At 37.2% G+C, this 26,269-nt stretch overlaps 1 protein-coding gene across 7 annotated transcripts in view; it reads left to right on the top strand.

The window, feature by feature from the left end:
* Nucleotides 1–26,269, top strand: part of HERC1 (HECT and RLD domain containing E3 ubiquitin protein ligase family member 1) — a 205,222-nt gene that overhangs the window by 109,304 nt on the left and 69,649 nt on the right. For 5 of the 7 annotated variants that reach the window (XM_054041859.1, XM_054041857.1, XM_054041860.1 and 2 more), the window contains exons 26-40: nt 8,290–8,561; nt 9,345–9,560; nt 11,406–11,526; nt 11,844–12,081; nt 13,262–13,458; nt 15,051–15,206; nt 15,406–15,512; nt 15,767–15,877; nt 15,960–16,136; nt 19,073–19,312; nt 19,533–19,616; nt 20,179–20,699; nt 22,525–23,300; nt 24,456–24,654; nt 25,710–25,870. In XM_054041859.1, coding sequence (XP_053897834.1) covers nt 8,290–8,561; nt 9,345–9,560; nt 11,406–11,526; nt 11,844–12,081; nt 13,262–13,458; nt 15,051–15,206; nt 15,406–15,512; nt 15,767–15,877; nt 15,960–16,136; nt 19,073–19,312; nt 19,533–19,616; nt 20,179–20,699; nt 22,525–23,300; nt 24,456–24,654; nt 25,710–25,870 — 3,576 coding nt within the window. The remainder of the gene's footprint in view (nt 1–8,289; nt 8,562–9,344; nt 9,561–11,405; nt 11,527–11,843; nt 12,082–13,261; nt 13,459–15,050; nt 15,207–15,405; nt 15,513–15,766; nt 15,878–15,959; nt 16,137–19,072; nt 19,313–19,532; nt 19,617–20,178; nt 20,700–22,524; nt 23,301–24,455; nt 24,655–25,709; nt 25,871–26,269) is intronic. The other 2 variants (XM_054041856.1, XM_054041858.1) reach the window with 2 other exon arrangements.

Here is a 26,269-nt window from a genome sequence, read left to right as displayed (position 1 = left end):
TGATGGCATATATCAGATTGGTAGATATGCAGGTAAACGAGCCCCTGATGATGTGGCTGATGTGATTAGGTCCTATGACGGTGTAGCCAATATGTCCATGTGCACATATGTGCTGTCGCTTGCCAGATTCCACTTGCTCCCTGTCCAAGTATTATACAAACAAATGAATCCCACTTCTGCCCCCATTTGTGTGGGAGCTCAAATGGTGACCTTGAACTTGAGAAAGGAGCTACTGTTTTCAGTCTCCTTCCCAGCAACAAAGCTGGTCACAGATGCCTTAGGGACAGATTGAGGCACCCACCTGAACCACCTTCAGATGCAAGGCACATGGTCTCATAATCATCTGAAGCGCCATATGAACCTCTTGGAACTAAGAGCCATCCGACGAGCCTGCACTGCTTTCCTACTTGTTCTTTGGAACTCTACTCTGCAGATCCTGACGGACAACGCTTCAGCTATGTACTATATAAACAAACAAACAAGGTGCTCAATTATCCATTTGTCTGGAAGCAGTCGAGTTATGGGAGTAGTTCCATCAGCACAGAGGGAGGCTGCTAGCGCTCCACCTTCCAGTAGTCAGCAATGACCTGGTGCACTTACTGAGCAGAAACATAGTAACTAGACATGAGTGGTCACTGCAGAAATCCATCTAGGCCCAATATTCTGCCAGTGGGGGACCCCCTCCATAGGTCTGTTTGCCATAGTAGACAATGCCATGTGCTGGGACTTCTGCTCTAGAGGCAGGGTGAGTCCAAGCTCCCTTCCAGATGTCTTTTTTCTTCAAAAGGCTCGAGGACTCCTATATGTCTTCCAGCCTATCTCCCTGATTCCCTGTGATAATATCCAACATCAGGGACAAATTTACAGCCATTAAGATAGCTGCCTACTGGCCAAGTCAGTTTTGGCTCTTGCATTTCCTGCAGATGTCCAGACCGCCACCCATACACCTTCCCATTCACTTTCTCCATACCTCTCATGATTTTATATAGCTCTATCATATTCCCCCCTTAGTCTCCTCTTTTCCAAACTGAAAAGTCCTAGTCTCTTTAATCTCTCCTCATATGGTACCTGTTCCAAACCCCTGATCATTTTATTTGCCCTTCTCTGAACCTTTTGTAATGCCAGTATATCTTTTTTGAGATGAGACCACATCTGTACGCAGTATTCAAGATGTAGGCGCACCATGGATTTATATAAGGGCAATAAAATATTTTCTGTCTCATTCTCTATCCCTTTTTTAATGATTCCTAACATGCTGTTCACTTTTTTGACTGCCGCTGCACACTGCATGGACGTCTTCAGAGAACTATCCATGATGACTCCAAGTTCTCTTTCCTGATTAGTTGTAACTAAATTGGCCCCCATCATATTGTATGTATAGTTTGGGTTATTTTTTCCAATGTGCATTACTTTACATTTATCCACATTAGATTTCATTTGCCATTTTGTTGCCCAGTCACTTAGTTTTGTGAGATCTTTTTGAAGTTCTTCAGTCTGCTTTGGTCTTAACTATCTTGAGCAGTTTAGTATCACCTGCAAACTTTGCTACCTCACTGTTTACCCCTTTCTCCAGATCATTTATGAATAAGTTGAATAGGATTGGTCCTAGGACTGACCCTTGAGGAACACCAATAGTTACCCCTCTCTATTCTAAAATTTAATATTTATTCCTACCCTTTGTTCCCTGTCTTTTAACCAGTTTTGAATCCATGAAAGGATCTTCCCTCTTATCCCATGACAACTTAATTTACATAAGAGCTTTTGGTGAGGGACCTTGTCAAAGGCTTTCTGGAAATCTAAGTACACTATGTCCACTGGATCTCACTTGTCCACATGTTTGTTGACCCCTTCAGAGAGCTGTAATAGATTAGTAAGACATGATTTCCCTTTACAGAAACCATGTTGACTTTTCCCAATAATTTATGTTCTTCTATTTGTCTGACAATTTTATTCTTTACTATTGTTTCAACTAATTTGCCTGGTACTGACGTTAGACTTACCGGTCTGTAATTGCTGGGATCACCTCTGGAGCCTATATAGTGGGATCCACAGACAAGTTCTTGAAGAACAGTTACTTACCTTACACTAACTGGTTCTTCAAGGTGATTTCCATGTGGATTTCATGACCCATCCTGTGTCTCTGCTTTTTAGAGTCCTCTGTAGCAAAGACTATGGATTGCAAGAGAAGTGAGTAGGTAGTGGCTGTCCAGCCCTTTATCCCTTTGCACAAGGAGACGCGTGCATGGTCCCAACAGACACGGATAGCCAAAAAGTCCAGCCTTGTGTGCATGACTTGCATGTGCACCTATAGTGGGAGCCACCCTTGCTACAACATCTTGAACTGCAGTTACCGTAGGGCAATTAACTATTTTTTTTCTCCTCGTTGCAGCTCAAGGCAATCAATTATTGTGACTTGTTTAAGATCTTGGATTTGTTAATTTTGTTATTTTCTAGGGAAGAATATTGTTGATTTAGGGGATTGATAATGGACCTTTAGGACTCTTTCTTACTGGTTTGAATGATGAGTTGGTGCACAGAGATGTCAGTCTTCTGTATGGGAAGGAAAAAGGGCAAATGGAACCATGCAGTACCATAGGAAGTATTTTCTGTTCCTTTTGGTTACATTCTGTTCCTTTTATTTGAAGAGAAACAAACATTTAATCATGTAGCCCCATTTTGGGGATGAGAGTTACTGGTAGTATCTCACTTCGGATTATGCCAGCCCCTTCAAAACAGAGATATTTGCCTCCATCCTAAACATCTCTCTAAACTGGAAAAAAAAAATAAGTCTGGTAAATAAAGTTAACTGGGAATTAAGTTTTCTGGAAGAGGTTCCCAGTTGTTACAGTTGTATAAAAACTGTTTCCTATAAGTTATATCTTGGAGGAAGGTGGGGGGTATGGGGATTTAGTGGGAAAACTTCCCTAAAGCAAATTTCTTCAATAAATGTTGTAATTTTTTTCTTAAAGAACTTTCTAGCATAGTAACTGTATCACTTTGCTCTATAGAATTAATTAGGTGCAACCATGAGGAGAACAGAATTAAAGTTTATCTTGCTGTTTTACAAAGGCATTTCCCTGAATAGATACAGAGTTGCTTGCATCCTTGGTCTTTGTCCTTTTCAATCAGCTCTGTTTTTGTCTTCTTATTTTCATATAAATACAATTTCAATCCGTAACAATTTTGCTCTTAATTAAATATTAACATAATAAGTCATTCCAAATATTCTACTCTTGGAAAAAAAGTTGCCTCTCTAAACTGAGTTTTGTGTGTGTGTCCGTCCGTCCAATGAAAATGTGCCCAGCAGTCCCCTCCATATGGATTGCTGCTTCCTACACGCAGAGATGAAGGTAATGCAGAGGTGGCAAAGATTGTGCCAAGCCATCTGTAACACCTTCTTCATGTGCAGTTTGTCCCCAGAGTTATGCTTTCATGCCAACAGAGCAGCAAGCTCTTGAGAGGGTTATATCTCTTTAGAAATAGTATATTTCAAATAGTTTTGTTAAATTGTGTGTTACTGAACTGAACTTTTTCCCTGCCCAATTCCTCTTTCCCCTGGGCTTAACACTCACTACTTGACATGGTCAGACTTAGTGTATGAGCACCACCAGCAATATAGTTAGTGGGCAGTGCAAGAGTTGCTAAAAAGGAGTTTGCCCTGCTTGGTCATTCTGCAGGCAGGTGTGGAAGGAAAGCTTTGCTTTTTCACCTACATGAACCTCAAGTTCTTATTAGATCCAAAAATGCAAACAGGGACTGAATGGCTAATTCTCCACTCCCTGTTTCTTCAGATGCTCCACTTGAGCAGTAGCATGACAGCAAGGCCCCTTCTTCTGCCCTCGGATCCTTTGGAGCTCTTAGACCCACCCATTACTCAATCAGATTCTAGAAAGCCACCATCAGCTTCCACCCCAGCAAGGTAGAAATCCCTCCAAAAACCTTCTGTGAAATGCTTTTGGCCTTTGGAGATGGAGAGGAGAGATTAGCATCTTTCCTGGGCCTCCCTCTGCCTTCTCTTCTCCTCTCCTCTCTTCGTCTATTATTGATTCATCATCTTCAGTCTTGCCAGACCAAAGAGAGCCCCCAGCACTGATGTAGCTCAGTAGGCAGCATCCTGTCTGCATTCTTTGTTCATATCCCTCGGATCTTTTTCCCAGTTCCTTTACAGCAGGAAAGAGTGAGTGTTAATGCATCTAAATGGTGGTTTGTGCAAAAAACCACCAGATTCTGCATATACATTTGTGGTAAATACACACACATTTAGACATGCAATCATACATACAGTTTTGTGGGCAAACAAAACCAAGAGTGTTTCTGTCTCAATCTGTTATAAGTTGGAATGTTGCACAAATGTCTGTGATGAAATGTTATATTGCTCAGATGTTCTTTAGTACAGTTTCTTAAATTTCTAGTAACTTGAATGATAACCAACAGGATACAATAGTGCAGATACCTTAAATCTAAAATATCTACTGTTGCAGTAATAGAAATATTTTTTGTAGCTGTAGTAGTCAGTGTAGTTCTGAATTTTTGAATTAAATGATTTTAATTCTTAAGTATGGAATATAAATATATATAATCACATAGATATAAATGCAACAGAAGAGGAAACACAAAATCAAAAATTATGATGCAGAGAACTTACAAGGTTTGTGCTGCCTAGATGATACCAACTAATGAATATTGTTACCAAGAAAATGCTTTCTTCAGAGTTTGCTTGTTGATGTTTTTCATGCATGAATGAAATGCAGATCAATTAAATTTGAGCCAGTGTAATATAAAGAGAGGTTTTTTTTAAATGTTGTCTTTTGTATCAAATGTCTCCTTTTGTCTTCTGATTCTTATGTGGTAGTGTATTTACTCCTTTTTGGCCAGTTGAGCCCCAGAAAAAAGAAGAGCTTCAAGCAAGTACATGATGGCATGTTTATTTTTTTTCCCCCCTCTATAGCTTCCCTACATATTTTATGTTTTATAAAGTATGTATTGCAGCTGTGCCACATTCATTTTGAAAACTCCATTATTAAAAGCTAGCTTATAAGGACAAGTAAACATTCAATCATTTTTCATGCAAGCTTCAAGATTATTGCTCTGTGGATTTTTTTTTTTTATGTGTAACTGTATTCACATGATCCGAAATGCTCTATCAGAAATCCTTAGTGAAACTGTGTAGGTCCTAAGAGTGTCATCACTATCTCACAGCTAAGCTAATGCAGAGCCAAATATTTCATTGTTTGAATTTTTACTTTAAACATTTTTCTCAGAACATGATTTTTTTTGTTTGTTAATTCTTGTTTTATATATGCTAACGTTGAAAAATTGGTTTTGTACTAAACCTATCCTATTTTAACATTACATCCATTAAAAAAAATCTGGCTATATTCAGCTGGAATCCTTCTTCATGTTCATTAATTTCATATTGCTTCTCAGAGCCCTTGATTTTTCTCATCCTCTTAAAACACCTTTTTTTTTTTTTTTGGAAAATAATGGCAGTTACATTTTTTAATTGGTTTTGAAACTTTTCCATCTATATCAACTTATTTATGTTATGGCTCAGTAATAATAACTGTTGCCCTCAAATTCTTTTTCTATTAACAAAATTTAAAATTCACTTAATATTTTGTCAGACCTTGATGACAGGGTAGCATCATCCAGTACATGGTTTTAATAAACTGTTTTTCTTCACTGCTTTTTCTCTACCAACCCTTTGATGTTTGGAGCCATGGGGTGAGAGTCTGTGCTGTGCTTTTAAAGGTTCAATGCAGAACTCACCTTTTGGGGTGAAGGGGAACTAAGATGCTTTTAAGCCAGCTTTGTGCCTTCCTGATCCTGGGTTGCTGCAGGAAATTGGAGAGACCTTTAGTGTAACTTAGGCAGCTCAGGGGCGGCCTCTCGATATTAGAGTGGGCTACCCTGTGGGCCATAGCACTGTCCAGAATTTCTACAGTGCTGTGGCCTTGCCCCCAGCATGCCGCCTCTTGGGTTTGCAAGGGAGGGTTCAAAAGGCAATCTCACGGTTGTTTTCAACAGTGCTTGTGCCAGCAGCATCCTTCCTTGGTCAGGATCAGGGATTTTAGAGTCCATTTACAGCACTCTGGCACTTTTGCTTGTTGTAAAGGGGCTTGAGCAGAAGTGTGGGTCTCACCTGTGGTTTCCACATATAACTGAGATTAATACTCATGCTAATAGTCGTCACTTTTAGATGTTCTGATAATCTAAGAAGAATAATTATATCTGTCTACGCACCAGCCTGATGTCTCTTGTTCGCCTTACTTTCTTGTTTACACAACATGTCACCAAGTATCAAAAAGAAAACTAAAAATTGAGTTAGAAATTTCTGATAGTAGGCATCACAGAATAAATATCAGCAATTTTAATAATTGCATATAAGCCACATCTGCATTTAAATAATAAGGTTGTAACATAACCAGCAAAAGTTAAAACATTTAAAGACATCTTTTTAACTTTGAATGTTGCTGGTTTTCTCAGTGTTTCACAACCATAGTATTCCTGAAATTTAAAGCAACTTTTGATTATGATTTTATATTGCCAACTATATTGGGTGGCCAAGACATAGTAATGGTTCTTTTTGAAGCCATTGTGGTCTGTTATTATGTAAATAAGTGTTTAGGCATGTCATGCAAATACTCATGAAAATTCTTTACAAAGGGGTAATTGGGACATGTATGATAAATTCTCACAGTTCAATGCACTGGCCCATCAAATTTTTTCAAAATAAGTTGTGTCTAAACCATATTATGGACCACATTTGGAAAAGGAAATATTTGAAATCTAAGATGTAGTTGTGGTCAATTATGTAAGTAAAAAATTGGATTGTTTTGAAAATATTGAATTTTCTGATTTAGAATTTGTAGAACTGAGTTTTAAACCCCATCCCCTGCAAATAGAGTGTTTTAAAACAGAAATGCTGGTGTGGTTTTGTCACAGTTGTGTGAATGCATAATTAACTTAATTTAGCAATAAGATTATGCCTCTTTAAATTATGTCTATGGTTCCAGGCTCACAAGAGACATTAATACTGAATGATGCCAAGGTAGCTTACTTAGTATAAACTATACTTTTTAGACTTTTTAAAATAAGTGTATCAAATAAAATCTAAGTTAGTACCATTTTCTGGGTATCGTGTGTGTCTCCATTCATTGTCTATATAGATTGTAAGCTCCTTGGAGTAGGAGCTGTTTTTTGTTTTTTTGTTTGTCTTGTATTGCACCAAACACACTAGTGACACTTAGCAAAAGAATAATAATAAAAAATTGATTACCAAAGCAAAAGTTATAGGGCTAAACGCCTGAGCAACTGTGACTTCATTTACTTAGTGGAATTGTACCCACTTTTGCCACAGGAGCATTTCACCCATAATCTGTAGACAAAGTTTACAAATGGAAAATGACCCACTGCTGATGAGTACCAGGAACTTCTGTAAGACATGGTTTAACTGCAAATGTAGACAAGAACCAGACAGCACTTTGCTGTTCGTGGTTTGGTTTGAAATTAAACCATGTTCCACACTGACTCACCTTTTTGCTGGCACTTGTCTTCATTGGGTAAATATCCTAGTGTAGATGTAGTCACACAGTTATTACAGGAAATATCAAGAAATATTTCAAAGTGGATTTCATGAAATTAAAATTATAGTTTGGAGACATAACATATATGTAGTTATTTTATTACATTTAAAATACACCACCCACTGACACACAATCATTACAAAGTTAATGTTCTGTATAAGAGTGAAGTATTTTTGTTGGTTTATATGCCCTTCTTCACTCGTGTATTTGGTAAATATTTAATCTAAAACAAGCTATAAACCACTATGTAGTTTTGCCTATAGAAAAGATATAATAGCGTGAGTAAAATAAAAGTCTTGTTTTATAATCAGATCTTATAAGAAATATCTTAGGGTACAGTTTCTTTTGTTGCAGATCTTTTCTTCACCACTGTTTGCCATTTAGCTGCATAGCATTTTTATTCAGTGTTCTAGCTTTAAGCTAAATGGTTTGAGTGGCTTTGCCTTTTCTTTTTTTCCTGCGGCAGGGTGTTGCTATACTGCTTAAAGGATATGTAGTAATAGAAACGTGGCCTTCCCTTTAGTTTATTATATTGCTATTGTTTAACTGAGGTGTTTTGCTCTAATTTCTTAATGCATGGTATAATTAAACATAAATGCCCATTTCCCACTTATTTGAACAGCAACAGCTCAGTCTTCACCTACTGTCAAAATGCAATTTTCTATTGAATTGGAATTTATGAAATTTTATATTTTATATTTAGGAGCAATGCACAGTCAAGTGGAACCGCTAAGTGACTCATGGGCTCGACTAAAACACAGCAGAGATTGGTTGTACAGCTCCTCTTACTCATTTGTTGAATCTGATTTTGATCTTTCAAAATCCCTTGGAGTTCATACTTTGATTGAAAATGTTGTCAGTTTCATAAGTGGAGATGTAGGAAACTCACCAGGTTTTAAGGAGCCAGAGGAAAGTATGTCCACTAGCCCCCAGGCTTCAGTTATTGCAATGGAACAGCAGCAGCTGAGGGCCGAGGTAAGTTATAGTTACGTTATTTTTATATTCCTTGTGTACTAAATCCATGTTATGGATCTTAACTTTAGAATGAATCAATGTGATGGGACTAACTCTTAAACTTCTACTGGAAAAAAATTTGAACCACAAAGCATATTTTATTCATATTTTCTCCCTTCTTTGTTACAAATTTTAACTGAAACTGCTGCTCGTTTCAATATTTTTTAAATATATAATAGGCTGAACTTTAAGAGCATTCTTTTCACTCAACATGTTTGAGAGAAGGAAAAGACATACTTTCTGGAATACATAATGTTGAAAGTAGACAAGTTAAGATATTTAAAACTTTCAGTGGAAGCCTGAAAACATAAAATTTTTGACTTTCTTTAAACTATAGCTGTCACTATACTGCTCCTGGAGTTTAAAGCTTCTTAAGCCTCATGTTTGGCTGCTGGAGCTTAGGTTAGAAACATCTTAACTGTGACCCAGGGATCAGGAGGCATCAGGGTCAACAGCTCAGAATTTTTCTACAAAACCAACCAAAAAAAATCCTACCTCAGGAAATTTAAATGTAAAAACTACAAGAGTTTTATCCCCGTGATATATTATGCAAACAAAACTCTTCCATGATTTAATGGCCATGTTATTCACAGTTGACTACCTGCTATTTTATTTATGATTTACAGGTAATCACATTATCAGTTCTTAAGATACTTTAATTATTAAATACTTCAATTAACAGTCTTTGTTATATAAAATCTATTAAGTGAAGAAAATCAGTTTGTTTCCTTTTTTTCTTTTAAGCTTCGTTTGGAAGCACTTCATCAGATCCTAGTATTGCTGTCAGGGATGGAGGAGAAAGGTAGTGCCCCATTAATGGGAAGCCGTCAAGGGCCAGCATTTCAGTCTTCCTCACTGCTTACTTCTGTTAGACTACAGTTTCTAGCTGGATGCTTTGGCTTGGGCACTGTTGGACATGCAGGAGCCAAAGGGGAGAGTGTCCGATTGCATCACTATCAGGTATGAAATGTACTTACATAGCTTGAAAAAATAGGTTCTTGAGCAAACTTTTTCATTCAATAAAGCTATTTTAATATACAGACACTTGTGATTCAAAAAGTTTTAATTTGAAAATGTTAATGACTCTTATTTTAGTCTGCATCAAAGCCAATAGGAGAACAAACTAGAATTATGTTCACTTTAGGTTATTCACTGTATATTTTATAACTTGAACAATATTCATTTGGAGTCCCAAGCTCTTCCCTATGTAGAAACCATTTTTAAGGAGGACAGTGTTTTGTCTCTGATACAGTTTAAAACAATGATAAACATTGAGAGCAATCCTGTGAATTTTCTTATCTGATTGTCTCCTGCACCAAATACTAGAGGAAATTCAAACTTGGCCACAATGTTCTGTGGCATGTCTGTATACCTTTTCCCCCTCCAGATTCTCTGTTTCCTGTGGTGCAAACAGAAGGGTGGTTCAGCAATGCCACCTTATTCCTTGCAATCCCAGCTTTTAAAATTGATTTTGTTGCAGCAGCAAACAACATTCCTTTCTTGTGCCCCCATCCTCACATTCTCTGCTGTTCCTTAGGGGGCTAAAATTTTCAGTGCTTTGATCCCTGAATTGGAACATTCACGAGGCTACTTTGTTTGTTCCTCCTTCTCCAGTCATAGTAGAGCAGGTCAAATAAAGCAAGCCAAAGGGAAAGATGCTCTTTCTGTGAGGAAACCCTCACAGGAACCACAGAAAGGGAGCTTTGCCATGATCACTCCCAGTTCAGTCTTTTGCTGTTCCAGGGGAAGGCGCGCAAAGTTCGGACAGCTTGTGGAGGGCTCTACATTCCCCCCACATCACCCGCCTCCCCATACACACCAGCTGAGACTCTTCTTGAGATACGTCTGCAAGGGTGGGTGAGTCTTTAGCTTTTGGGAGTCAGCAAACCAGATCATCATCACTGATCAAAGATCTTCAGGGATAAGCCTAAAAGTGATCCCAAATCTCCCAGTCCAATCCACCACTAAAGAGGAAAGCTCTAGAGCCATATTTCAGTTTTTTAAGTGGGTAATTAAGTCATTTGGTAAGGAATCTAGAATGATAGCATCACCACACTCTTCTCCTTCCCAAGAGAAAGATCTGGAATCTCTTAGGAATATCCCTGTATGCTTCCCCTCTAGATTATATTTTGTAGGATGAAGAGTGTTCCAATGCTGTTGATCACAGGAGATAAGACTCCATGGATATTGTGGAGCTTCAAACTTCTGCACATCCCCTTACCAACTGCAAGAGATGCCCAAAACATCAAACCATTCTGGAGGAGGTTTCCTTCCGAATCTCTTCGAGCAATAGAGCTCTCTCTCTCCAGGTGAAAGATCAAACAAACCTAACATTTCACTGAAATACATGTAGCCCGGTTCCTTGAATTCAGGAGAAAATGCTGTTATCTTCAAATAACAAAAGTGAAATTAATCTGTTTTAAACTGCATCAGTGAGAAAAACCTATTGAGGAAGGTGTAGTTGCCACATAGTCAAATTAAACAATACAATTGGAGTGGTCAGTGAAATTCAGTTTAATACTACCAGACCTTCTTCTTGCTTGTGTATGTATTACAATAATAATAATTTGCACTTACATATCATTCTGTATCTGAGGATGTTAAAAGCACTTTGTAAACATTAATGACTCATTTTTGTAAGATAGGGGAAGTATTACCGCTGTTTTACAGGTGAGGAAACTGAGGCAGAACCCAGGTCTCCAAAGCCCTAGTTCTGTGTTTTAACCACTAGTCTATGCTTCCTGTTCCAATAGTCGAGAAATTAAAATGTGTACGATTATTACAGTACATATTTGTTTGACTCAGGATGGTATCCGAGCAGCCAAGAGAAATATTCAGATTGAAATCCAAGTGGCTGTGCACAAGATTTACCAGCAATTATCTGTTACATTGGAGAGAGCTCTGCAAGCAAATAAACACCACATAGGTAAGTGGAGAACATGTTTTGGGGGGAAGAGTGAATCATGTGAAGGGGTCACAATGGAACACCAAAAGGACCTGTATATTATATACAGTGGGATTACAAAAAATGAATAAAAGTGTAAAAAAAAAAAAAAAAAAAAAAAAAAAAAAAAAAAAAAACCACCTTACTGCTCATGCTGAATTTGTTGAGGGGATAACTAGTGGGCTTTCATTCTGACACATTCCTCAAGCAATACATTTTTGTTGTTAAAGACCTAGCTATTGTTTCAGAGTTATTTAAGTACTTTGATTCTAAAGAGTTTTGTTTTTTTTTAATTTTAGAAGCACAACAGCGCCTCCTGTTGGTAACTGTCTTTGCTCTAAGTGTACACTATCAGCCTGTTGATGTCTCCTTGGCCATTTCCACTGGTCTACTAAATGTACTATCACAGTTGTGTGGCACAGACACCATGCTGGGACAGCCACTGCAATTATTGCCCAAAACTGGTATTTCTCAACTCAGCACTGCTTTGAAAGTGGCTAGTACAAGGTTGCTTCAAATCCTTGCCATTACCACAGGGTAAGAATTGAAGACTTTTTTTTCTAGATGATAATCCACCTGTAGCTCTTTCAACATTTTTTTTTAAAAAACAATAAAATATTTTTTTCAGAAGAATGTCTATTTGATGGAAGAACAGTGTTCAGAAGCACACTAGCTTAAAAAAAAAAGACTTGACAAAAATGTTAAACAAGTATTAATCAAATCAATGTGTGCCTTTCCGATAAAATAGCATAACTAGCTGCTATGTAGGGATTTGAGTTTGGATTCATAGTGTCCTGTGCCTGCAAGAGCTGCAAGCATGATCTTCTTATATCCTTCTCATTTTTCCCTGCTTGTTCTTGTCATGGGTCCCCTCACTCCAGCTTATGAGGCCTTATGTAGCTCTCTATAGAGGTCATTTGTGCTATTCTGATGCATAATCCCCTCCATTATTATTAACAAGAGGGAGATACCACGCTTCTTCACAGGGTTTAACAGATTTCCCTGAGCGCTGCTAACATTTGCTGCTGGACCAGGGAATGGGACCAGCCTTACTTTTACTGAGTTAATTTAAGTGCATAACTAATAAAAAATAACATAGGGGAGAAAATAAGGGTTTCTGATTTTGATCAAGGGTATTAATATTCAGTATGTATCACTTTTATTTAAATGTTTATGAAGTGTAAACAGTCAGCTGCCAAGTGTAAACTCAGTCATTAAGAAGTGCTGTTGTGGTGGTGTTGTGATTTTATGCACTAAAGGGTTGATCGAGCACCCATTGAAGTCAGTGGAAAGGCTCCCACTATTTTTAGTGGTTATACGATTGAACTGTAATCACCTTAATTTCTTAAAACTGGGGTTCAGATCCTAATTTGTGATAAATGAAAATGAGATGGCTGATCTCATCTAATCCTCATTTGCCACGCCAGGAAACATTAAGTAATTTAACATCACTGGCAGTTTTTACTAAAAGGAGACTGAGGACTGGAATATCAGAGTGCTAAAGTTAGTGGTGAGGTGCATTGGCAGAATATGTAGGAAAGCAATTGGGGAAGTGCCCAACTACACTAGAACTGATTACAGCCCATGCTACGTTAGTGCCTCATATTCATGTGTACTGAATGTGTGCATAATGAGCATTTTGTAATGTACATATCTTAAAATGATTTCTACTTGGAATAGCTCTGAAATGTTTTAATCTTTATATTTTTTCACAAAGAACTTATGCTGATAAATTGAGTCCCAAAGTGGTCCAGTCTTTGCTGGATCTGCTATGCAGTCAGTTGAAGAACCTGTTATCACAAGCTGGTGTGATGCTTATGGCTTCCTTCGGAGAAGGTGAAGGTGAGGAAGATGAGGAAGAAGAAGAAAAGAAGTTAGATTCAAATGGAGATAATGAGAAGAAAGACTTCAGAGGTACCACGTTTACACCATTTTTGTTATATTAGAATTAATCTTTTCTTTAAAAAAGGGGGTGGAGGGGAGACAATAAGAGTCTAACTCTCCACTATCTTGCCTTTTGTGTGGTCTTTTCCACCTGTGCAGAATAGAATAAAATGCTACTGAATAAGAATTCTCCACTCACACAAGTGTTACACCCGCTTAGCGCATATGTAAAGGACTAAACAAGGTGCAAGGCGGTGGAGAATCAGGCCCATTTCCTCCGTTTCCATATTTAGGAAGAGAATATTGTTCCCCTCCAGAAAATGCGATTATTATAGTGGTTGTGTTTTGCACAACTGTAATTTAAGGAGCCAAATTGCCCATAATATAGGCAGAATTCTCCTCTGGGTTCCTCTCAGATTATCGCTATCGCATAGTCCACACTTATTCCACATTCAAAATTTTCTATAGCTATCAACTTTTCATTTTCTGCAGAGAGCTGCAGAGTGATTTGATGTGAAAAAACTGAGCCTAACCTTTATATTCAAGGGTCTATAGTTGGTCTTTAAGATAAAAGCTCTTCTAATATGAAAGTCATCAAATAATGTCTTGTCCCTTAAGGAACCCGTTAGGTCGTTTGATTACTCACAGGAGTATTCGTTTTTTAAGTAGTAGTTTTGTACCTTATAGATTCTATAACATGAAGTAGTACTGTTGGGTGTGTTTTAACATAGAAAACAAATTTTAATGTTTTCATTTTTAATAGTCACCAACTAGTTAAGATAGTAGTATCAGCTTAGGTAAAAGACAGGAAACAAAGGAGGACTTACTGTTTTGGATCAAAAATCCATTTAAAAGGAAAAAAAAGAGCTTTAAGATGATTGGTTACATTTTATGTATGGCTAATAATGGATAATCAATTATTACAGATTGTTATAGAGTCCAATACGTCAGTAGATCGCTAATAATCATGTCTTAAAACCACCCATAACACCTTCGACTCAAGTGTCTAACATGCTTAAGTATCAGAGGGGTAGCCGTGTTAGTCTGAATCTGTAAAAAGCAACAGAGGGTCCTGTGGCACCTTTGAGACTAACAGAAGTATTGGGAGCATAAGCTTTCGTGGGTAAAAACCTCACTTCTTCAGATGCAAGTAATGGAAATCTCCAGAGGCAGGTATAAATCAGTGTGGAGATAACGAGGTTAGTTCAATCAGGGAGGGTGAGGTTCTCTGCTAGCAGTTGAGGTATGAACACCAAGGGAGGAGAAACTGCTTCTGTAGTTGGATAGCCATTCACAGTCTTTGTTTAATCCTGATCTGATGGTGTCAAATTTGCAAATGAACTGGAGCTCAGCAGTTTCTCTTTAGAGTCTGGTCCTGAAGTTTTTTTGCTGTAAGATGGCTAAGCCTGCTGAGCTCCAGTTCATTTGCAAATTTGACACCATCAGATCAGGATTAAACAAAGACTGTGAACCAAGTAAGCCTGCAACCCCAACTAAGTGTCTGTGAATTTTCTGACATTTTTCATGACCTAAATATTATGTATATGTAGGTTGTTTACTGCAAGTATATCAATCAATTCATTGCTTAGAATTTTTAGCAATGACTTTATTTTAATCTTCAGCTGCACTCCGGAAGCAACATGCAGCAGAATTGCACCTGGGAGACTTTTTAGTCTTTCTACGAAGAGTTGTTTCTTCAAAAGCCATTCAGTCAAAAATGGCTTCTCCAAAATGGACAGAGGTGCTTCTTAATATTGCATCTCAAAAGTGTTGTTCAGGTATGATCTATTCAAAATGGATTCTCTCTGTGTCTGTATGTATATGTATGCATGTGGTGTTTCTAACATACATGTTACACTTATTCAGCGTTCAGCTAAAAAAATTAATTGATTTTAGTAAATTTTTGATGGTGATCATTATTGTAGTTTTACTCAGCATGTTTTAGTGGTTGTTAGTAACACACTTTTCCTCTTGAAGGAGTACCTCTAGTGGGCAACCTAAGGACCAGACTCCTTGCACTTCATGTACTAGAAGCTGTGTTGCCTGCGTGTGAATCTGGTGTTGAAGATGATCAGATGGCTCAGGTTTATATATTTTTAAATAAACTTTTTAAGTTGTTGTTTTCTACAGCAAATCTCATACAATAAAAATTTAAATTAAGCAGTGCTTGTTAGATTTTCAGAATTTTGGCCACCCAGTGCTCACTATATTTACTTATCTATGAATGCTCACTACAGATCTTAAACTAGTTACAAAATAGACCAAAATAGTTTAAACATATTATTTGTTTTCACAAGTTTGGGATTAAAATGATCTGAAGTATGCTCTAATACAACAGGTTGTTGAACGATTGTTCTCACTTCTGTCTGACTGCATGTGGGAGACACCGATAGCTCAGGCTAAATATGCAATTCAAATAAAAGAGAGAGAACAAGAAATGAAGCTGCAGGTAATAGTCCTTTTTAAAATTTTCATTAGATGCTTCTGAGTTATATAATTATGAGGTGTTTATTTTGTTCCATTTCTGATAGAAGCAGGGAGAATCTGAAGAAGAGGATGAGAATCTTCCTATACAGGAAGTGTCCTTTGATCCTGAGAAAGCTCAATGCTGCATAGTGGAGAATGGGCAGATTTTAACTCATGGCAGTGGAGGTAAAGGATACGGACTAGCATCCACAGGAGTCACTTCTGGGTGTTATCAGTGGAAGGTATATGGAATAAAATGCATTATTTTTATTGTCTTCAGTTCTCTTTCTTTGCTTCAGAAAAATACTGTTTTATAAATAAATATTCAAGAATGTACTGTACTATAGAAGAAGCAAAACCTAGTGATTAAAGGACTATTCTCTATCTAAAATAAACTGCACAATGCTGTATTTTGAGTGCTCCTGTTTATGGTGCTCCTGTCACTGGAGCAGATCTCTTAGTTGCTGCTTAGCACCAAGAGCTGATGGCTATGAAGTCCTTTGTTTTTTTGGTTGTTGATGGTGATTTCCTTTTAAATCCAAAGTCAGTATAAAAGTCATCAATTTAAAACAGCCTTGCAAAATTCTCCTTCCCCACTGCAAGTAATTTCTTTAGTTCTTTTTGGGTGGGGGGGGAGCAGTGGGGAAAGATGCTTTTATTTTTTTATTATCAATCATCATGGTAAAACGGGGAGTAGATCTTGTATCTGGCCTAGTAAATTTTCATGGCTTTTTTGCAAAACTGTCTTATATAAATCCCATTTTTAGAGTAATTAGACCAAATGTTTTGAAATTGTATTTTGGAGTAACGGTAGATTTTGGGATTTGGAATGTGGATCTATCCCCTTTCTTCCAGATTTATCTTCTCTGAAAGTCAAGACCTTTGTGGCAGCCACAGCAAAGCTGGATTATCCGTTCTTTGCTCTTGCCAAAATTGTGTCTAAAAATCACCTGCTCATAAAAGAAAATGTTCTGTTAAACCAGTCTGGGCCCATCAGTCAATGCACTTTCTCCAACATCCTTACCCCAGTCATTCTTCTATTTGGTAATGTGTCAGTGAATAGCATAAATTGTTTTTCATGCTCTTCATTTCAGAAGAATCTTTTTACTGCCCTAGACATCTTAGGCCACAATTACCTCACTCAATATGAACTGACTTTATCCTTGCATTTCAAAGGTGTGTTTCCAGGATCAAGTTCCTAATCAGTCTAAAATTCACCCTTGTAGTTTTACCTCTTATGCTTAATTATTGCTAACCTTTTAAGTTTTCCCCTCCACATTGTTCAAAAGACCTAGATTTAATTTGCATTCTCTTAATTGTGGGAACACACAGGATGATGCTAATCAATGGCATTCTGGTATCCAAAAAACTAAGATAGTATGTGGAGTGCACCTGATTTTTGTTTCATTCTTCTGTCAAATTTCTTCAGCAATAGAGGTTGCCAACTCAGAAGACATGCTGTTCCCAAACTGAGTTCCACTGTTGCTAACTGCTCCCCGAAAACCCTTTCTTCTGATGAAGAGCCTATGAATTCTTCTGTTCTTCCTACCTGTTTACCAGCTGTATGCCACCTGCAGACTGTTGAATACTTTATTGAATTTCTCTCATCTTAGTCTAAGGTCAATCTCAAGACATTCAGAAGGGACTGATTTTGTACCAAAATACTTGCATGATACCTTTCTTTATACACATTGGGCCAGATAATAGTAGCTTTGCTCATAATTAGCAGTACCTTTAATCTGCAAATAGTCCATTTTGAAATCAATAGAACAATGTATACAGTGTAAGCAATCAAGTATCGGGATCTGGCCCTTTGGCTCTGGGCCCAGTTAGTGGCTGTGCTAACCTGGCCCATGTGCATTTTGGCTAAAATCCTGGTTCTGAATCCTGTCTCTGTGCACTCCTCCTAATGAGCCTCTTTCAAGTGTCCCTCTGTTTTTAATCCTTATTATCACACATTCTCATGATAATTGTCAGATGTCTGAGATTAACAGCCCTAGCATACAGGCTCTCCAAACTTCGTTTATCACTAGGTTGTCTTCCATATTGTGCCACCTTCTGTTCATCAGTACCCTACTTATTTTCACTATGAATAGTTTTTCCTCTTCAACAAGACTGACAGATGCCTCCTCTTTCTTAATATTGGATGACCCATAAAGTCCTATGTAAATATAATTAGCTTTAAAAAAAACCTGATTACTTTTCGCATTAATTTTGAATGGACAAAAAAAGTGGAGAGGGCCAAAACATGTTAGCCAAAGATGATGAGTGTACTGTTCAAGGCCTGCCCTCTCTTACCCAGGTCAAGGTCTATGTCACAAGAATCTCTGCCAGCTTCTGGATGAGAAAGGCAACGCTTTACTAAATCAGTTACAAAAATTTATTGTGTAGGCCTCCACACACACTTTCACTAGATCTAACAGATATATATAGGCTAATGCAAATACACTATGTAGCTTCTGTTTTCGACAAATAAGGCTGCACTGCCATCTGAAGGGAATATTACACACCAGCCTACATAAATCTGAATTTCTCCAGTCAGAGAATGCATAAATTTTCTTATGGTATATGACATTTCTCAGTTAGACAAGGTCATTCTCTAACAAATCATCCAGAGTAGTTCTGTTACAAACCTAGTTACATATGGCGTTTCTGTATCTATTTTCTGTATTCTTTCTCTCTGAGGATAGTATGTTGTAGCTTGTGCTTTTCTGGATAAATTGTTCACTTTAAACGTGAGTGAAACTCATTTATTTTGCTGACTAACATCACTTCAACTATATGTTACCTTCTAACTTGTAAAAGTACATATATACTACTTAAATTGAAAGTGCGCTGGTATTTGGTTTGTGTCTGGAAAAGGTAACATGAACTTTTGAGACATCTGTTGGTGTCCAAATACTCAATGGTTGCTAGTAGATAAATCACTCGTTGGAGACTGACCTTGTCATTGGAAAAATAGAATTTTAGAGGGAAGAAAAGTGTGTTCAACCAATGTGTTAAAGGTATTAATTTATGAAAATTTTGCTATCTTACGTGTAACATATTTAAAACTCTCCTTAAATTCTTATACTAAGGGTATATTCTCCTCACTGCTTGAATATAATAATTCCTATGCTCAATATTACACTGTTATGTTGAATTATGCCATGGTATTAATTTTTTTTAATCCTTCTAGTTCTATATTGTGAAGGAAAATCGAGGCAATGAAGGCACATGCGTAGGAGTGTCTCGCTGGCCAGTACATGACTTTAACCATCGTACTACCTCAGATATGTGGCTGTATAGAGCCTACAGTGGTAACCTGTATCATAATGGGGAACAGACTTTGACTCTGTCCAGTTTTACCCAAGGAGACTTCATCACATGTGTATTAGATATGGAAGCTAGAACTATTTCCTTTGGTAAAAATGGAGAGGTATTTAACTGTTTTCTGTGTTTCTTTTTTCTTTAATATTTTTCTGAAGTAACTTTGACTGTAAACATTTGGTAACTTACACATGATTCTAAAACCACAAAAAAAGTTAGTTTTATTACTTGTAAAGATTTTAAAGAAGTAAAAATAATTATTTAAAATTGTCTAATTCTAAAACCCAGTTATTTTAAAAGTTTCTATTCCTCGTCTTATTTTTAACTAGGAGCCAAAACTAGCTTTTGAAGATGTGGATGCAGCAGAATTATACCCTTGTGTAATGTTTTATAGCAGTAACCCAGGAGAAAAGGTAACTGAAATTTATATCTGCATAACAGTAACAGGTCATATGGGATTATTTTTTGCTTCCTGTCCTACTATATGGAAGTGTTGACTGCTTTTTAGCTGATTTATGGAGAGAACTCCACTGATTGTTCATTTGGGTCATTACTACACTACCAGAAAAATATGTGGTAGACTTTAGTTAAATTTCTACATTTTGCAATCTATTGATAGACCTGTTCTGTGTCCTATAAGACTCTGAATCTTGTATCCAGATGTCTGTCAGTAGAATTGGAACAAATTCCAGTATTAGGTATATTTTGGACTACCTACAGTTCTTTTCTTAGAAACCTTGAGTTTACTTAGATTTTGCATTTCACAGTTTTATTGGAGTTTGTTGTAAAGGGGCAGGTGAGTTTTCTCTTCAATACCAAGAAAACATGATAGTGAATTTCACAGGGGACAGATACAAAAAGACAAAAATGTTAGCGCTTTCAATTCATCAGGAAAGACTATAGAATTAGAATAAGCTTTACAAACATAAGTTGAGAGCATAACTTAGATTTTTTTGTTTTTGTTTTAACACTAAGGTGAAAATTTGTGATATGCAGATGCGTGGCACCCCAAGGGACTTGCTACCTGGTGACCCTATCTGTAGTCCTGTTGCTGCAGTGCTGGCAGAGGCCACTATCCAACTTATCCGCATCCTTCATCGTGCAGACCGTTGGACGCACTGCATCAATAAAAAAATGATGGAACGGCTGCACAAAATCAAAATGTGCCTTAAAGAAGCAGGTCAAAAACTGAAGAAAAGTCGCTCGGTCCAAAGTCGAGATGAGAATGACATGAGAGAGGAGAAAGAGAATAAAGAGGAGGAGAAAAATAAACATAGTAGACATGGTCTTGCTGACCTCTCGGAACTTCAGCTTAAGACTCTCTGTGTAGAGGTGTGGCCTGTGCTTGCAGTAATTGGTGGAGTTGATGCTGGTCTTAGAGTTGGAGGCCGATGTGTACACAAGCAAACTGGACGTCATGCCACTTTACTTGGAGTAGTCAAAGAGGGCAGTACATCTGCTAAGGTCCAGTGGGATGAAGCAGAGATTACTATCAGGTATATTGCGTTCAGTTATTCTTTGTACTAGTTAGCAATTTTTAGTGCTTAGAAAACTTCGTAAGTAACATACATTTTACATCTGAAACATGAATTTTCAGTCACTAGTAACTTTTAAGCTTAAAGTAGATGCTTGGGCATTCAGCTTGTTAAAGCAACTTTCAAGAATTCTGACTTGAAAAACAACTTGGTTGAACTTTGAATTTAGAGAAATAAAATATCTGTCTTGTATAGCCAGTATATAATTGTCATTTGGAAAGCTTGAATTCATCAACATGATTTGATAGTTTTTAAACTGAGTTTTGACTCTAAATTTCCTAATTTGAGGACATCCTCATGCTTGTGAGCTACATTTGACGTAAGTGTTGCTTATATTTGAAGTTTATATATAGGCTTATTAATATGTTATCTTTCTGAATTTTTATTACAACTTCTTGGATACAAAGTTTTATTGACTAGCCTGCATTTATCTTTATGTGAATTGGCTGAGTGTTTTCTGCGGAAAATTAGATTTCCCTGTATTCATAGTTTTTTGGAGATAGCTTGATTCCCAGTCTTCTAAAGAAATTCATCACCACTGATTTCTTTTGACTCTGGGCATAATTAAATTTAAAAGTTTAATTCTTCTTTGAGATGAATGGTGGCAGTTCACATCTCTTAGAACTGTCGTATTAGCCTGTCTCCAGATTAATGCCATGTGTATACAGAAAAGTTGTGCCAGTTTAACTAAATCAATTCCACTTAATTAAATTACCAAATTAAATCAGATGTAAACAGATTTGAGTGAGTCTGCAGAAGGAGATTGCACCAATTTTAAAATCTATTTAAGCAGGTGTGAGACTCGTTTATATATAGACAAGGTCTCTATAACACAACACTGTAATGGTTATTTTTTAGAATGTTTTCATCTGTAGAAGGGTTAGAGACTGAAGCCTGCTTTTTTAATTTTTTTTTTTAAGAAAGTCTAAATGCTGAAGAAAATATTGAGGATATCAAAAACTATAGGGAAGATTCTGAATTTGTAAATCTGCTGGATATGTGGAAAATATATGCCTGCAGGTTTTTTCTATTTGTCCTGTTTATGATGGAGGCAGTGACTCATATGGCAATATTTAATATAACGGTCTGTCACCAGGGGTAGGAGATCTTACATACATGGTATGCCTCCGTTGAATGGTCATTGTTAGGATGCAGGAATGGATGTCGATGACCTATTTAAAAAAGAAACTGATAGGCTCATATTCAGTGATGGAATTGCTCCTTGCATTGCTAGTGACGCTTTTGCTTCTGGTTATCATTTTTGTGCATCTTGGCAATAAAAAGACAAGCAGTACAGTGAAATTGATAAAAACTTAAAGCTGCTGCCAATGTAACATTGCAAAAGTTCAGAACTTTTCACTGTTAAATCTTTGCCTGTGTGTCCTTCATAAACTAAAGATTAAATCTGGCTCAAACCAATTACCCAGGTGCTTTAAGTGATCATTATAAAAAATTATATTGTAAATGTCTTAAAACATTTAAAATAATGCAGCCGAAACTTGTCATTACCTAAGCAATGGATTATATGAAGTTTTTGGAAATTAATATTCATTGTTGAAAACGTGTAAATGTCTCACTGCCTTTGCGTTGAGTATCATATCTCCCCATTTTCTGATCATAACCTCGTTTCTTTCCCTTGTTTACATTTAATTTTTAGACTGTCAGTTCATTTAAATTATTTTATTAAATATATTTTACGTCTTATTTTGCCTACATTATTTCCTGTACTTTCCTCTTGTCTATCCCTCACTTGCTTCTTCCTGTGTCATTCTGATCTTTATTAAAGCTTCCCAACTTTTTGGTCGCCTAGTGATACTCCATTGTATAATCTGGAGCCCTGTGAACCACTGCCTTTTGATGTTGCAAGATTCCGTGGACTGACAGCTACTGTGTTGCTGGACCTTACCTATCTGACTGGTATTCATGAAGACATGGGGAAACAAAGTGCCAAGAGACATGAGAAAAAACACAGACATGAGACTGAAGATAAAGGGGACATTGAACAGAAAACGGAGGGGGACACTGGATCAGATATGCGATCACTACTAAGTGCTGATGATATCAGAGGACCTATCACCACGTGTTCCAAGTCAGAAAATGAAATAGCTTCCTTCTCTTTAGAACCAACACCACTAGGTATGGAGTCCCAGCATCAACCCATAGAAGGAAAAAGAAAGAATCATGAACACATACCAAGAAATCACGATGTAGTACAGTCAGAAATCAGAGCAGTACAATTATCCTATCTTTACCTTGGTGCTATGAAATCGCTGAGTGCTCTTCTTAGTTGTAGTAAATATGCTGAGTTACTACTGATACCAAAAGTCCTTGCAGAAAATGGTCACAATTCTGATTGTGCTAGTTCTCCAGTTGTTCATGAAGATGTTGAAATGCGTGCTGCATTGCAGTTCCTGATGCGACACATGGTGAAAAGGGCAGTCATGCGTTCACCAATAAAGAGAGCTCTAGGACTAGCAGATTTGGAACGAGCACAAGCCATGATCTACAAGTTAGTGGTTCATGGGCTGTTGGAGGACCAGTTTGGTGGCAAAATTAAACAAGGTACCTTTTTAAAGTTATGATAATATATAGATTTGTTAAGTTAATTAGAGTTAATTTAAAATTACCTAGAATATGGGTATAGATAACATATAGGCTTATATTTCTGCAGCGATTAACACTTGTGATAATCTCAACCGACAAAATTAAGGAAGGTAGCAAATCCTATCAATTCTGTAGAATTTATGGACATTGGTGATTCGTGCCCCCCCTCCCCTTCATTTGCTTAGCTTATGAAAATAGAGATTGATATTTAGGGCACACTTTCAGAGCTGTATGCAGGAGGAATGCACATCACTGTAGTCAGAAAAAAATAGATTTATATTTTATGGTTATACCCAACTTTAAAAGATAGATTCTCCCTTTCTTATTCTATTGTGACATGGTTGTGGTCAGTGTAGATGAAGAATAAATGTGTTGAACGTAGTCCACCAATCATGTTTAAACCCTCAATGAGCAGAGTTTTTTTGGAATTAGCTGATGTGATGCTGACTTTGAAGAGACAAGGAGTTAATACAAATAGTGTTGCTCTTAGTCTTAGAATCTCTGTCTGCATGTAGAATGACATTGTCGGAACTTCAGGGAAGCTACTTGTCACACTGTCCCAGTCACAGCCAATTAAATAGCAGATTTTGAACCTCTTTATTTTTGTTTTATTTTAAAAAGAACAAATAAATTAAAAAGAACCAACTGACTCAGATGTAGAAACTTTTTAAATATTCTAGATTATTTTGCTGCGGGAAGCTATACGGTTTATTTTACATAGTCATTTTTGTAAATAACTATATTTCCACACCAGAGATTACATGTCTTAATCTCTTAAACCTGATCTCTCAGACAAAAGAGAAAGTTAAAATCTAACTGCTGTAGTTTAGCATCTATAATAAGATCTAATGAAGAAAGGAGCTTTTGTTCTCTCTAACCATCTTAAAAAAAATTGTTTATCAACTCCTTTTCATCATTATGAGAATAACATGAGTTGACCAACATATTTTCCTTAGTCAGCAAGATATTGGGCAGACATATTTTTGTAAACTGTGCATGTGGATGTGTGTATATTTATAAAGACCACTACACAAAACTTAAGGCTAGGGAGAGCCACTCATTCATTTTGTAGCATTATCTAAATGTTCCTATAACATCCTTTTTGCGTTGCAGAAGTAGACCAGCAAGCAGAAGAAAGTGAACAAGCTCAACAGGCCCAAACACCAGTTACTACCAGTCCTTCTGCTTCTAGTACTACATCTTTTATGAGCAGCTCTCTGGAGGATACTACTACTGCTACTACCCCAGTAACAGATACTGAAACAGTGCCAGCTTCAGAATCACCTGGAGTTATGCCTCTTAGTCTTCTTAGGTAGAGTGCTTGATAATAATAATAAAGTACATTTGACTGTTTTTTTCTGTACTAGCTCAAGTGGATCTTTTTGATATACTACTTCTTAGTGTCTTTGTCCTGGTGGGTGTCTTTTTCAAATTTCCGATACTTTTATTCTGCATTATGAATTGTTTCTACAGAGATAGGCTATATATCTCTCACCATATCTCAGAAGCCACTGGACTGCTAAGGGGCTTAGGATCTTAATGTTCCAGAACTGGAAGCTATTAAAAATACCTTCCCTATATCCTTCCTCATACCCTTCCTTATGTCCTGGTTTTTGTTTGTTGGTTGTTTTTTAAAAGGCTGCCAACACTTCACATTTTAATTAATTATTGTTGATTCTGGAGCTAGATCAGGCTTTGGTTCAAGAGAGTTGTCCTTCAGACCCTGTGTATTGAAACTCTCCTCGGTTGTCATAGTGTGATATTGCTAGTTAATCTCCTACAGTTTAGATCTGCTATTCATGATGAAGAAGGAAAGCTTCTTTTCATTAAATGGAATTCAATTTTGAGTTATTGCTTCTGCAGATCCATACCGATCTTCCCTCTTCTTAGGACTCTTTAGAGGATGTTTTGAGGCAGATAGGAACTGAGGACTAGTACAGTGGGAGGCCTCGCATTCTGAAACATTCATATCCTAAAGGACAAATCCTCTGGCCAGCATAGCTGGACTGGACACTGAGCAGATGTTCTGGAAAGTTGGAAGGAAGAGTACTTCTGATGGTGGATATCCTAGTCCAGCCCATACCCTGCTTCTACCCACTCCTGTGTGGTGTTGTGCAAAGGCACACTGCAGAACTGAGCTGCCCTGCAACAGCATAGGGATTGTGTTGTCCCTGCAAGGCCCTTCACACCAGAATAATGCCCCCTAACCTTATATGAAACTGCACTGGGTTCTGCTGTCAAGATAGCATGGGCATTTACTTTTAAGTGCCCACCCTCTCTCATCAGTACTAGATGGTAGGCCTGGTGCAAGACTTCCACAGTGTGGCGATGTAGTGTAGTCTAAATACATTTTTCCTTTTTTGAAAGGCAAATGTTCTCAAGTTACCCAACCACTACAGTACTTCCAACACGACGTGCACAAACTCCTCCAATATCCTCCTTACCAACATCTCCTTCTGATGAAGTGGGAAGGAGGCAAAGTCTGACCTCTCCTGATTCCCAGTCCGCAAGACCTGCCAATCGTACAGGTATACTTGTAAGCAACAAATAACTTAGTAGGAAACATAGGAGTTTCGTAAATTTAAATATGTTCAGAGTAGGCTTATAAGGCATCATTAACTAATTTGAAGTCTACATTTTGATAAAATTAAGTATGCATGTCATAACTAAAATCTTATGGTAGAGAGCTTAGTACTAAAAGCCAGCAACTGACTGCTAGGAAAAAAAAGTTAAAATTGGTGCTTATAAGTAGCTGAATGGATTGCATACTGATAGCTGTGTACAAGAATGAACAGGTGGTATTACTAACTATGATAAATAACTCTAGAATATTATTTTACTTTTGGTCTTTGCTCACAGAGTTGCTTAACAGAACAAACTTCAAGAGTGATCCATCACAAGTTAGAATACATCACTTATAACACTAG

The sequence above is a fragment of the Malaclemys terrapin genome, chromosome 10, assembly GCF_027887155.1.
Source record: "Malaclemys terrapin pileata isolate rMalTer1 chromosome 10, rMalTer1.hap1, whole genome shotgun sequence".
NCBI lineage: Eukaryota > Metazoa > Chordata > Testudines > Emydidae > Malaclemys > Malaclemys terrapin.
This window is presented reverse-complemented; position numbering and strand designations above follow the sequence as displayed.